We start from the raw sequence: 14,821 nt of genomic DNA on the forward strand, positions 1-14,821 counted from the left end.
CTAATGTAGCCTGTAGTGCACCAATATTTATTTATTCACATTTATGTCCTGCTCTTCCTCCAAGGAGCCGAAAGCGGTGTACTACATACTTGGGTTTCTCCTCACAACCCTGTGAAGTAGGTTAGGCTGTGAGAGAAGTGACTGGCCCAGAGTCACCCAGCTAGTCTCATGGCTGAATGGGGATTCGAACTCAGGTCTCCCCGGTCCTAGTCCAGCACTCTAACCACTGCACCATGCTGGCTCAATAACATTGAAACAAAAATTGGTTAACTCTTGATTATATGATAAGAAGTGTGATCTTAAGGATTCTGCTATTTGTGAAAGGAGAGGGGATGATTTATAAGGTAAGGAGCCCAGCCCACAACCAGGACCCACAGCCAGGAGCAAGCCTCCCGGCCTTGGGGGTCTCCCCAGAATGCCTCAAGCACCTGTGCGGGGCATCCTGGGACTTCTGGGGGCGGGCAGCCCCTGATCACCGCCGCCCCTACTGGCTCCATCATGTGGGTGGCCGATCTGGCCACCCAGGGCTAACCTGAGGATTGTCTGCGGGGGAAAGCGGGCTTGACCTGCTCTCCCTGCAGAACCTCTTAAGGCTCTACATACTGACAGTGTGTAGAGCTTCAGAGTGTTTGGAACGTTCCTCTTACTATATAGGTGAAACGGGGACACTGTTGAGTGATAGCTATAGTGAACACTTGGATATGTGATACAATGGGAAACACACGAAGTCGTGGTCTGTGCATATGAAAGAAGGGCATGCTAAACAAATGGTGGGAACAAAAAAAGAAGCTGAGTTAATTGTTCAATGTTGCAGCTGTTACGTTGACCTCTTTGTTCTTATCCCCACCTACCGTTTACCTTGTGGAAAGGAATTTAAGAACTGCTGAGATATTTGGTAACATCTGGATGGAATTTAATTTTTTGCATAATAAAGAGGTCTTGATGTAAGAATTGCTTCAAGTTGGCATAGCATCGCCAACTTAACTTATCATTATATAAAAAATATTATCCACAAGAACAAAACTGTGATTTTAAAACCTTTTCCTGCTGATGCATGATGTAGAGAAGCTAGATAAAAAGTATAAATGCATTTTTGTTCTCCCTAATCATTGCCCTTGTTCATATTTACTATTTTATTTTACATAAGAAGTAATAGGGTCTGACCACCCTCGCTTTGCTGCTGGTGAACTGCAAATCTTTAGCAATTCCCAAACCATTGTTTCCTGAAGTTAGAATCTGGAATTCATCTAGTTTAGGGCCAAACAAGATGTGACGGGTCATTTGTCTGTCCGTCCAACACTTTTTAAAATATCACCTGCGAAGCCCCCTCCCATGGGTATTGATCAAGAACCTTTCCCCAACATCATGTTTTCTCACCATCACAAAAAATACTCTTTGCATGCAGCTGCTATTTGCCTGGGAAATAAACTGTTATTAATTCTAGTAGCAGCTTCCTTCCTGGGGCAAATACCCACTGTGGGAGAGGGCAATGTTTGTTAGAACTGCTAAAACTTGCCTAAAGCAAACTTTTGAGATGAATGTGAAGATCCCTGTTTGGACAAAAGTCTGAAAAATTTATAAGTAAAGCAAATGTGGTGCTCCATGTATCTTTGCCTGGGATGATATCATCATCATCAATAACAAGCTTTAGATTGTTCATGCTGGTTAAGTAATAAGTGTATATGGCTGTGAATTTTCTATATTGCACTGATTTACATGAGAAGAGGTAAAGCAAGTGTGAACAATAAAGGAACAATGAAATATTTTCACTTTAGCTTTCAGGTCAGTTTTACAGTTTATATTTTTAATGTATTTAGGGTCATAGGGGTTTAAAAATAGGTACAAGCTTTCCCTGTAACTTGTGCCACATCATACTCCATGGACTCTCCTACAATAAATGGGTCAAATTCTCTGGTGTTACAATCTTTGCCCCCTACCTGTGCATGTGAATGATTTGAGGGTTTCAGTAAAAGGGCACTGGATCAATTAGATTCCAAACAAAGTGAATGGGGGAAATAAAATAAAATGCTATACATCAAGGATGGGAGGCACCATTGCTTAGTATAGGGGGATATGGTTTATTTATTTTTTACATTTATATCCCGTTTTTCCTCCGAGGAGCTCAGAGCAGTGTACATGGTTATGTTTTTATCTTCACAACAACTCTGTGAGGTAGGTTAGGCTGAGAGACTGGCCCAGAGTCACCCAGTGAGATCCATGGTTGAATGGGGATTCAAACTCGGGTCTTCTTGGTCCTAGTCCAACAATCTATACACTACACTATGCTGGCTAGTACGAGGGAATATGGTTTAGAACATAAGAGCCTTGCAGGTTCAGACCCCAAGGTCCAACCCCTAACACCTCCAGTTAAAAGGCTCTTGGGTAGCAGGGCTGAGAGACCCTGGAGAATTGTTGCCATACAAAAATGTTTCCGCGATCACTGCTTTAAGTTGATGCAGCAGTTCAGGTAAGATTTTTTATCTATCTATCTATTTATTTATTTAAACACATTTGTATACCAAGATGTTTACCATTCATTAGTGTTTCCGTATATTAATACCTCCAGGATGTTTTTAGTTAAAGGAAAAAGTGTATATGGATTAACACTGGGTTTCATTAGAGACACTGGATTCCAGCCCTTTATATATGTATCCCTGAACTAATAAACAATATCCTTAATTCAATTTTCTTTTTACAATGAATGTTTCATTACCCATTACTTCTCAGTAGGGTTTTCTTAACCAATCATTTAATTTGGGGCCTTATTTGACCCCAATAATGGGTTAGTAAAGTTCTTTTTTACAAGCACAGGGGGGATGATACATGCACTTGTGTTTTGGTAGTATTTGTTACATTACAGGAATCAATTAAAAGAAAATACAGCTCTGAGACTATAAATAGACCCGATAAGATGCTCCTATGATCCTTTGTCTGTATAAATTTGCCTGACCTGACACACCAGGTTTTCTCTTTAAATCTGATCAAGAAAGCATAACCTCCTCCTCACCCCAGACGACATACACCTAACAAAGACTGAGTGATCCAATGTGTCTGGTTACAGCTGTAGCAGCCCTGACAACAATGCAGACTTAAAAAGAGAAGAGACGGAGTCCTGCTTTCCAGGAGCAAAAAAGTGAGCCTCAGTGGTTTAAATGCATATAGAAAGGCATGAGTAGCAACCTAGCAATGATGAAAGAATTTAAGCAGTGAAGATTATCAGCGAAGCGGCAAAGGAGTGTGTGTATGTGAATTGAAATGTGAGCTCAGATATGAAACAAAGGAACAGATAACAGCAGAGAGGGAAAATAATATTCTAAGGATGAACCACCAAGCTAAAAAAAGAGAGAAAAGAAACACACAAAGATGTATTTAAAAAAAAAAAACCCATAAGAGGCAAGTTTGAGACAAGATGAAACAAAATCTCAAAGATGAAGTTGGCAACTGTAACAATGTATCGGGTGGAAGAACTCTGAAAGACTGTAGGGTTCTTTCAGCTTAAGGGTCTGTCAGTTTAAAGCAAGTTCTGGAAAAGCTGACCAAACAAGGAAAAGGCTTCTGCTGAATAAAATGATCATGTACAAGTCAAGGACCTGGAAGGTACTGGTTATTTTCATTAAAAAATAATAATAATTAAAGCATCCCCTTGAAGAGTTGGGTTTAAAGACAAGCAATGATACCCAAAGACTGAGCACATGAGGTCCCATTGGCAGCTTTAGAAGAGAAAGACCTGTAGTCACATGTCTTGCAATGGGTGACACTAAGAACCACCTCTGATCAATCTTCTTGGTCACAACTGGAAATAGGAACTATATTTCCAGTTTCTGTCATCCGAAAGTAAACCTTGCCACCTCTCTTTATGTCTCTTATGCTAATCCACAATCAATTTTGTTTTGCTCACAACTGTGCTGCTCACACTGAAAAAGAAGTTAAATATGACAGGTGGTGATGTATATAAAGGCAGGGCTTATATAATGCGAGGACCACGTGTGGATGCAGTATAGCCAGGGGATGGCTCTAGAGCAAGTAACTGGGGGGCGCAAAGGGGTGGCAAAGATCAGGGGAGCAAGGATTTTGCTATACAATAATAGCCTTCTACTGATGATCAGTTGCTCCCTCTTTGGTGTGTCAGCAAGCGCCCACACAATCAGTGCTGCTCCTGGCAGCACAGATCACTGGACACCAGGAAAACTAGTTCCTGTCTCCAGGTATCCCATAATGCACTGTGTGATGGGCGTGATGCATTGGGGGATTCCCCCAGGAGTTGGGTGCTTTAGTTGATTTATCCTTGTGGCCTACTTCAGGAGTAAAGGAAGACTGCATGTTGAGTCTCTAAGTTCAACCAGACAGACTGTCTCCTCCTTCTCTTCTGTTAGATTTCCCTGGGCCACAGGCACTCCTGGGGGCAGGGCCCAGTCCATTATTGCAAAAATGTCTCTGCTTCGCTGAGCATCCAAAGCGCTGAAACTGCAAACTATGGGAGCTAGAACTTGACATTCGATGAGTGGAAGGATTTCATAACATATTGAAGCCATTCACACAATCAAAAATTGAGGCAAGTCTCATGATCAGTGAAACACACCAGAAAGGGGTTTGCGGGGAGAGCGGGCTTAGCCCACTCTCCCCACAGACAATCAAGGCTGCAGCCCTGGGCAGTCGGATCAACTGCCCACACAACTGCTGGCTCCGTCACAGAGCCAGCGGGGGCTGCAGGGATCGGGGGCCGTGTGGCCCCCGGAAGTTTCAGGATGCCCCACCTGAGCACACAGGGCATGCTGGAGAGACCCCTGAGCCAGGGAAACTGCTTGCAGCCTCCCGAAGGGGGTCTGCTCATGTGCTGCTGCACAGCGGAACCGTGCCAATACACTATCGGAAAACCAGGGTTAGCGGAGCACTCACTCCGCTAACCTGGGCTAAGGGGAAGGATATTTAAGTGGGTTACCTGCTTTGGGGAAACCGGGCTTGCCTGTGAGCCCGGTGATTCCCATGGTCCGTGGAAAGCGGACTAAGCTCCCTTAGCTCGCTTTCCACTGATCGTGAGAATTGCCTCACTGTGTTCAACCTGGGTTTGGGAGCTGTGTGTGCTCCCAATTTTTGGTTGTGTGGAAGCAAAGTGAGAGAAAAACCTGGGTAGAAGTGATTGTGTGGAAGCAAGGTAGGAAAATAGTTACCCAGAATTTCCTCCTATCGTGCTTCCACACAATCATTTCTACCCAGGTTTTCCTCTAACCTTACTTCCACACAACCGAAAATTGGGAGCACACAGAGCTCCCAAACCCAGGTTGAACACAGTTTTTGATGGTGTGAATGGCCTCATTGTATGATTATTTCCTGACACTTTGCTGTAAAGTTCCAGTCTGGTGGATGGGGAAGCAGGAAATATTTTTGCAGGGGTGCTCACCTTCCCTTCCTACCCTTTGGTGTCATCCCTGAGTGTAGCTAGTTGTACTCCTGTTAGGTTTTGCCTTTACCACAGATGCTTCCAAATGCAGCAGTTCTTGCCCTACAGACCAAGGCTAATTATTACATGGCTAACTACAGGTCGAGAATCCTTTATCCAGACTGCTTGGGACCAGAGGTATTCCGGATTTTGGATTTTTCCGGATTTCGGAATATTTTCATAAATGAGATATCTTGGGCATGAAAGGTTACTGGTTGTTCTCTCTCTCTCTCTCTCTCTCTCTCTCTCTCTCTCTCTCTCTCTCTCTCTCTCTCTCACACACACACACACACACACACACACACACACACACACACACACACACACACTCCCATGTATTTCTTATTTGTCAACTAATAGCTGTTTCCTTTCCAATATTTAGCTATGATCAATCTGGCTGGAACAAATTTATTCAGTAGAATATCCTCCTTTCCCTTGGTAATCAACCCCTTTTCTATACCCAGTAGAAACAGTTTGAACAAAAAGATATGACACACTCTGATACTACTGATATTCTTCTCCTTTCAATATTCTTTGAGAATGTTTCTATCACTGCATTCCCAAAACACATGTATAAGTGAATACCTCCAGCTCTTGTCATTATTAGTATCATAGACCTTTCTTGGCCTAGCAGATGCCAAGTACCTTCTCAATACAGTTGCAAAATAGTTTTATTATGCAGCACATAGCAAGGCATGTTTCCCTGAAAACCCAGCACAGGGTTTTATTTTTAAGAGCATTTATTTAATGCTGTTCTCTCATACTGATGTGCAAGAAGCCCAAGAGAAGTTCCAGAGCAGCCAAATTCTGTTTTGTGATTTGAGACTATATGATTACAAAGGTTTCCTAAACTACTCCTGTCAATCATACAGTTCAAAATCAAATTCCAGAAGTCAGAAAGAGAGAGAGGTGCTGAATGAGGTGCTGAAGAGAAAATGAGGGTGAGAAATGTGCTGGGTTTTCTGTTCAAGCAAGGGTGAATTCACATATCTGTTTTTCTTTACAAAGCTGGAACTGAGCTTTGTAAAGAGCCCACCAATACAGTATATATTTGACTTCTTGGCCACTATGCATCTGGCAGCTTGCAGCCAGGAAGATAAATGAATGATAGACAAAATTGGGTTTTGTCCAGAGCTGCCTGGTGGGAGCACATCACACCCATCCTGAAAGAGCTGCACTGGCTGCCAGTTCGTTTCCGGGTCCAATTCAAGGTGCTGGTTTTGACCTTTAAAGCCCTTAATGGTTTGGGCCTGGGGTATCAGAGGGACTGCCTGCTCCCAAGGGTTGCTGCCCTCTTGACAAGGTTATCTGAGGGGGCTCTGCTCCGGGTGCCTACAATGAGGGAGGCTTGGTTGTCATGCACGCGGGACAGGGCCTTCTCTGTTGCTGCCCCCAGACTCTGGAATGCTCTTCCAGTGGCCATTCGCTCCTCAGACTCCATCACAGTTTTTAGAAAGCTTCTTAAATCTTGGCTTTTTACCCAGGCTTTTACATGACCATTTCTACTGCTGCTTCTATGTGTTTTTACTTATTTATAGTTTTTATGCTTGTATTTTATAGTTTTTAAATTAGATTTGTTTTATATTTTTAGCTTAAAATTATAATTGTCATTTTTATTGTATGTTTTTAACTTCTGTAAACCACCTTGGGGTTGTTTTTAATGTAAGGCAGTATAGAAATTCAACAATAAATAAAACAAATGAATAAAATGAAGGTCTTGTTTTATTTTCCCATTCAGATCTTGCCTCACAGTGCTAGAAAGGTGGCTATGTTCATTCAGCTCAAGTTCAGGTTCCTCACTGCAAGAGTTTTAGCACAGGTCTGCAAGTCTATTTGCCTTAGAAACATAAGTGGTGCCACCCAAATATCCACATTGCACCCAGGCGACTGTATCATCCTTCCTTCTTGTCAGAGGATGCCCTCATCTCAGGCTAGTTACACAGAGAGACTGTACTGGAAAATGTACTGAAGACAAACTTTAAGGGGGGCGGGGGGAATCAAGGCAACAGAGGTACAATGGTAGCGCTAGGGCAAGTGAATACCAGAGCACTTTGGAGAGTACATATTCATGTATTATTCACATTCTGGGGGCTGTATTAACACGTTATCATAACAGGCTGGCACTAGAGGATAGAGGAGAACCTGTTTTTGTTTTCCTTTAGGCTAATTTTAATTTCTTGCATAGTTCTGTTTGTGTTTAGTGTTTCAACTAGTCTAGGCTATCAAAAACACTGTGATTAATTAAAGATGAATATTCTATATTTAAATCTTTAGGCTTGCTTTTAGGACATTTCTGAGATGAAATTTGACAATTCCTGAAACTTACCTGGTTCACAGAGGAACAGTTTGCTTGTCACACCAATATCTCACCTTTTCTTCAAAAAAACCCAAAGAGTTTCTTCCTCTCAAAAATCCTATGAAATATGTTTAGCTTGAGAAACAGCAAGGCCATTCACACGTGTGTGCAAAATTGGGCTAAAGGAGCCCGGTTTTTCACGCCCATGTGAACCGTCAGGATCAGCCCTGATCCCGGCAGCACCAGAGCGACAAACCCACCTACAGGGACACCCTTGAAAATGAGTTAAGGGAGTGAGCGCTCCCTTAACCTTGTTTTTTTGGTCTGTCTGCCACGGCTGCAAGCAGCTGTGGCAAGCAAACTTGGGTAGGGTAAGGGGGATCCCCATAATGCACTGTGAACTTGCACTGGAGCTCCAGGGGGCAGGGCGATGCAGGTGATGCATCCTGACACCCCAACCCTCGGAGCTGCCAGCTGCAGCCGGTGCTTGTGTGGGCAGGCAATCCACCCACTCAGGGATGGCGGAATGAATGTCTGTGGGGAGGTTCCTTCCTACAAACCCGGTAGCCCTTTCTCACTGCTCACGAGAAAGGGCTCAGTGACTTGCCGCAAATCACTCACTGAGATTCATGGCTGAGCAGTGATTTTAATTCAGCTCTTTTGAACAAGCCCAGTTTTAGTCCAGCACTTGAACAAGTCCAGCACTTTTACTGATTTTCTGAGTATTCTGGGGAGATTTTTAAGTTTTTCAGCTGGCTTGCAAGTCCAGTGAAAGCACACCACAAACAAACTCATGCATAAACCTGCAATTCCTTGGTTTAGAATACTCAGTTCATTATGTGATGCCATGGCAACCCATAATGCTTCCCTAAAATAAGTGAGGAAAGTACTACACATAAAATTCTTCACTAGCCAGATTTTAATTTGAGTTGCAAATAACTCCTCCCTCCTACCCACTTATCTGGCAGCTTTTCTGGTGGCTGCTGTTCCCTCCCAGTGAGGGGAAGGAAGTAAGCTGTGCTTTCTTTCTCCTTCCTTCCTCCTGTATCTCTTCCTGGCAGTTGGAAGGATGCTATGGCAGCTAGGGGTGTGCACAGAATTGGCAGGCCTAGTTCAAGTCTGGACTGGATCCAAACTGGGTCAGTTTGGTCCAGTACCCCCTTGAATCCCCCTCCTCCCGGTGTTTGTGTACCAAATAGTAAAAATAAATAAAGCTGGGGGGCTTCTCTGAGGCAGTGGAGGGATCCATGGAGGTTTCCCCTCCCCTGCCGGCCTCTGTTATTGCAGCCATTGCCCGGTTCAGGAGGTCTTTGGCCCTTTCTGGGCCTTTGCCCCGGCAAAGAACATTATGGAGGCTGCCATGCATGCGCAAATGGCCCCTGTGTGGCCAGGTCATGACCAAGGGTCATGACCCTGCCCCTTTCCACTCTCTCACAGCAACATAAAATAAAAATGCATGTTTGAAACTCAAATGCACATAGAGTTTTGCATGTTTATTTTATACCAGCAGGTGGGTGAAATTTGTAAACAGCACACCTGTCTTGTAAGCAGCACATTTCCACCTGTGTCAGTTAGTGTGGCAGAGATTAAAAAACTTCTCTCACAACTCTCCACCTTAGGCAGGAAGAAAAAAAAATCCCACCTACATAACTGGATAGTCCAGACCTGGGCTCTGTCCTTTTTATAATTTGAACTCTATGGTTAAGGGCGGGGGGAACCACACTGCCTTTCAGATGACCATCTAATCACAGGATAGTCACTACCCCACATTCTATCCTATATTACATCCAGTTTTTATATCCAGGGTAGAAAAAGTATGGTTTTTCATTCGAATGATTCCTCTACATGGGTAGAGGAATCTAATAACATGTTGAAAGTATCATCCGAACTGGCCCCAAAATGATATTTTAATTCACTCTTATATTTAGCAGGAAGAGAGCAACTGTAACTGTCCAACCCCAACACAGCATCCCTCACTGGCTGTTGCTGGTATCTAATGTCTCTTTTTAGATTGTGAGCCCTTTCATGAGAGGGGACCATTTTATGCATTTATTTATTATGTTAACTGCATTGAGAACTTTTGTTGAACAGCAATATATAAATATTCATAGTAGTAATATAAATATTACTAAATTAGTCATAAATTATCATAAAGTATTATTATGGAATTATCATTTTATTGAATAAATTCTTTTATTATAGCATAAGTGGATGCCACATTTTAAATTTTAATGTTCTATTAAAACATATGAAATCCAGCAAGGAACATTTTTTGAAAGGCAACAAACATCTTGGTATTTATTATGACGGTGGTGTTCATGTTAGTCAAGCAAGAAGCTAAAATGAAACTCTGTAACTCCAACACATATCTCAAGAACCTTTTAAAAAAAAACATGCAGAAAGAGTAGAAAACACAATAAAATATAGATGGGGAAGGAATATTACAAGGTTATTTCATTTTTAGTACAGTCCCCAGATATTCATCGTTCACAACGCAAGAGGTACAAGTATGGCGTCCTTGCTTTAAACCACTTTTGCCCTGATAGATTATGGTTTTCATCCACTGACAAAAAAAGATTATGGGAAAGGAAATCATTCCATTCAGTGAGACATCCCAGACAAACACAGAGCACTGCCTACTGAGTAATGTATTTGATTTACCTTCATTGTCCTTTAGTGTAAAGTTGGGATTCAAAGAAAGACTGTCGTCCAGAGAAAAATGGAACCTTTGCCCATTTGCAAAGTCATCTCTGTCAGTAGCAGTGATAGTCTGAATGACCTGGAAGGAAAATTGAATAGTGAATGTGATGGAGTTTGAACTGGACCCAGATTTCCCCCAAACTCCACAGGACCTTGTAAACTCAGCTTGCTTTCATAATTTTCTATTTGGCTACCACCAAGGTCAGCCAATGAAACTATCAGTCCATTAGCTTGATTTTTTTTTTTTTTGCAGCTCGATATATTTAGGCTATAATGTGAAAAGAACTAAATATCCCAACTTTACAGCATATTGACAATGTCTCTGATCCAAACGCGTTATAAAGATTTGGCAAGTTACACTTATGCATAAATACCTATTGAGATGGATAAATGTACAGGTTAAATAATGCATATATACAATTATTTTAATTATTTGGCATGCTACAGTTCAGTGGTTCCATTTTCCAAGGGACGTGCAAACCCTGAGAAATATTAATTTCATGATATTTTGACTTCTCTCCAAACATACAAGTTTAATTCAGTTTGATAGCCAAAACTTTATTCTGGCCATCAACTATCGGTGGGTGGGGGGTGGGATACACTAATGCTTGTTTACATAGTCATGACAGCTGAACATACAAGTAATTTCTTCACCAGCACATAATATGGATTTTGCATATGCAAACTTGTATTGAATCCTCTTGTCCAGGACAAAAAAGTTCTCATCTTAGGTTCTGAGATCTGCTGTTAAGTACAATGCAGAGACTGAAAGCTGATGGGGAGATGCTACTGAAATTTTGTCTAAAGGAAAACTGAAAAGGAATTTGGGAGTTTCTTCCTCAGGCAAAACATCTAGGGAAATTTTAGGGAAGCCAAATGAGTTTGGGTAAGATTATCACCATTTATCAGAGTGGTTTTGTACATCCATGGGTTGTGTACTACACTGCAGTATATAATCAAACTTGTGCAGTGTCTTTGTCCATATGACCCACTTGAGCTTTATGATCTGCCTCTCAAATTCTGTACACTGTCTGTTCAGAAATCTGATTGGCAGGTAGAAGGGATAGAGTGGAGCAATAGTGAAGCTTCAGTATTGGAATTCCCGCCCCATCTACATTCATCGGTCGACATTCTGATTTAAACCTGTGTATGTGCAAGCAAAATAAGCCCATGTGCACTGGCTACATTCCTGCTTCTGAAATGGAGGGACTTGCATGCTGGGGATGGGGGATTTTTGCTGATCAACACTTTCCCTGGAAGCACTCCGTGTCACCTGCAATTATGTCCCTGAGGATCACACAGTCCTCAAGGACATAACTGCAGGTGGCACAACATGCTTCTGAGGGAAGGCAAGATTAGTGAACATTCCCACCCTCCACATAAGATCCCGTGCTTTGGAAGTGAAAGTGCAGCTGCTGCACACATGCTTCTTTTGCTTCCACACACACAGCTTTAGTCAAGATGTCAGCTATCAAGTCCTTGCTGATTACAAATGTTTTGTAAGGGTTTTAGGGTTAAGCTAGATGAGCACACAAATGTATGCTGCAAAAGCATGCTCAGAACAGAAAGTGCCTCTTATTTAATTAAAACCAGCCAGAGAGCCCCCTTGTGCTGAGTGGGACTGTGGCATGAGGGGAGATTAATTCTTTCCTCTCATACTGTTTTCCCACCAAAAATTAGCCTTCAGAAACAGTTATTTGCTCGTAAAGTGGCAATTTCCTGCATATAGCTACTTTGGAGGGGTGATTCTTAATTAAATAAGAACAGCCCTCACAGCTATTCATAATTAAATTAGAGGCATTTCTTCAGAGTGTGCCTCCATACCACACATTTTGCATGCACAACTAATTTGACTCTCAGGTGACCGCTTTTAACTGTGTTTTTATCTGTGCTTTTATTTGACCACACTCTGGTTTTATTGGTATTTTTATTGTTATTGTATACATTTTAATGGTTTTGATGGTTTGTTGTTAGCTTCCTGTGAAGTCTTGGTCCTAAAAGGTGGGATACAAATATTTTAAATAAATAAATGCAATATCTCAGTACCTCCAAGCAAACAGGATGATGAGATGCCGTCCTACTCATCTCTCTCATTGGGCAAGTGAATACATATCTACATCAGATGTTCATGCTACCAGCTGTGGTCAGTACTAGTTAAACAGGCTCCAAAGCATTTTGGAACTGGGGACAATGTTGCTGACTCAGTGTAACTGCATTAGACAGCGTTCTCCCCCTTACATTTGCATTGCCAGGCAAAACTATTAAAACAGAAAGACAGTCACACTGGGGCTTGTGTTATATCCCAGTTGTAACTCAGTATTGAATTGCAGAATAAGCAAAGGCACAAAAGTTATGCAATTTGTTTTGTCGAATACAGATATGAAGATAACCCATTGTAAGACATAATTCTAGCCCTGGGAAATAAAATATAGGATCTAGAAAATAAAATAAAAATGCTGTTGCCCACCACTGACCTCTCTGATTTCTTCTTCTTCTGTGTGCAGAATGAGTTTTATTCTGGGCAGCAGTATCAAGACAGTGTGTGCTCATGTCCATTCAGAGTGGGGCCTTCCTGATTCAACCTGAGTGGGATCTATAATTAACTGAGTGGACATAAAAAAATTCTTGTGGGCACACACAAAGACAGACATGTCTTAGAGGGAACACTGCTGCTCGCCCACAGTGGCTGACTCCTAGCTCAGAATTTAAAATAAAACATCACTCTTTAAAACTATAGATTTGTGTCTGTGGATCTGCATTTGCCATAAACATTGACATTACCTTTAAAACATCAGAAATTACATAAATCTCAGTTCCTCTTCTCAAAATAAGAGTGCAAATTGTACCTGAGATCATGAATTGGTCTCAGCCTAGATCTGTCAAAAGGTAAGAAAGATGTTACAAGAGAAAGGAGAGAGAGATCTGGAGCCTTGAAGGCCACCCTGGAACTTGGTCTCACAGGCACTATAGACCATGGAAGATAGTAGTTTCTCCAAAGAGACTAGGGAAACTATGAGCTGGGTCTCACAATCAGTGAGACCCAGTTTGGGGCGGTGAGCAGGGAGGGAGCCCTGGGCAGCCGGATTGGCCGCCCACATGATTGCCGGCTCCGTGATGGAGCCGGCAGGGGCTGGGGGGAGCGCGCACAGGGCATGCTGATGAGACCCCCGGAGCCAGCTTTTTGCCACCCCTCCAGGGGTCTCCTTGTGAGTAGCCATAGTGCGGAGCCACGCTGCGGTTACTCATGATTATTAAAACTAGGTTTGCGGAGTGCTCGCTCTGCAAACCTGGTTTTAGGGCAGGGGTACTTAGGTGGGTTACCCGCCTTGGAACCACCAGGCTTGCAGCCGAGCCTGGTGGTTCACACGATGGGGCAAAATCAGGCTAACCAACGCTAGCCTGATTTTGCCCCATCATGTGAATAGCCTCTATATCTCCCAGAGTCCATGATGCCTGTGACAGCAATGACCTAGGCACTGGGGTGTGGGAGGCAAGCAAGAAGGTCTCTCAGGTCTCTAGATCTCCCCCTGCTCCTAATGTTGTTGCAACTGCTGCTGATAAGCCAGATAAATTGGATAGAGGCAACAGGGCTGCAGTAAGCAATGGACAGTGAAGTTCTCCTCCAGTTTATAATCCAAACCATTTAGGAACTCTTGGGCTGCCATATTTGCCCAATAATGCAAGCAAGAATAATGAAATGCTGAAGTTTGAACAGAGGTACAATATTTTCCCATGGCTGTTGTTTATGCACCCACTTCATTAGTCCGGATGTCAGCTATTTATTTTCCTAAAAGGTTTCAGTTTCCTTTCTAACATCTAGCCACTCGAGGTGATGTACAATAAGATCTAAAAGCCTCCACAATAAAATCCACATTAAACAATCACAGCAGTATAATGCTCAACAGACCCCAGCAATGGAGTTAGCAAACTAAAAGGTATTTACCCGATGTGGAAAACTATACATGGAGGTGGCCAGTCTGATCCCTTCCTGTTCTCAAAGTATGGGTACCACACTTCCTTAGATCTAATCACAGCAAAGGAGGGAATGTGGACAAGGTTTCTCCAGATGGCCTCAATGAACAGTGAGCTGCATATGTGATCCTTTACAGAACGTTAAAGACTACTGAAAAAACTCTCAACAAAAAGACCTTTTATTTCCTTTTATTTTTAAAAGGACCATTAGGAAATGTGATAAACAATATTGTGAAATTTTTGAACAGGAGAAGGAAACTGTGGAAGGAAAGGTAAAGGTAAAGTGTGCCGTCAATTTGATTTTGACTCCTGGCACCCACAGATCACTGTGGTTGTCTTTGGTAGAATACAGGAGGGGTTTACTACTGCCTTCTCCTGTGCAGTATGAGAGTATGCCTTCCAGCATCTTCCTATAT

The 14,821-nt window shown here is 42.5% G+C and overlaps 1 protein-coding gene across 8 annotated transcripts in view; it reads right to left on the minus strand.

The window, feature by feature from the left end:
* The window catches only part of CDH18 (cadherin 18), an 896,981-nt gene that overhangs the window by 11,578 nt on the left and 870,582 nt on the right, over positions 1-14,821 (minus strand). For all 8 annotated transcript variants that reach the window (XM_053243963.1, XM_053243962.1, XM_053243957.1 and 5 more), the window contains one exon: positions 10,395-10,512. In XM_053243963.1, the coding sequence (XP_053099938.1) occupies positions 10,395-10,512 (118 nt within the window). The remainder of the gene's footprint in view (positions 1-10,394; positions 10,513-14,821) is intronic.

Source organism: Hemicordylus capensis, chromosome 4 (assembly GCF_027244095.1).
Source record: "Hemicordylus capensis ecotype Gifberg chromosome 4, rHemCap1.1.pri, whole genome shotgun sequence".
In the NCBI taxonomy this organism is placed as follows: Eukaryota; Metazoa; Chordata; class Lepidosauria; order Squamata; family Cordylidae; genus Hemicordylus; species Hemicordylus capensis.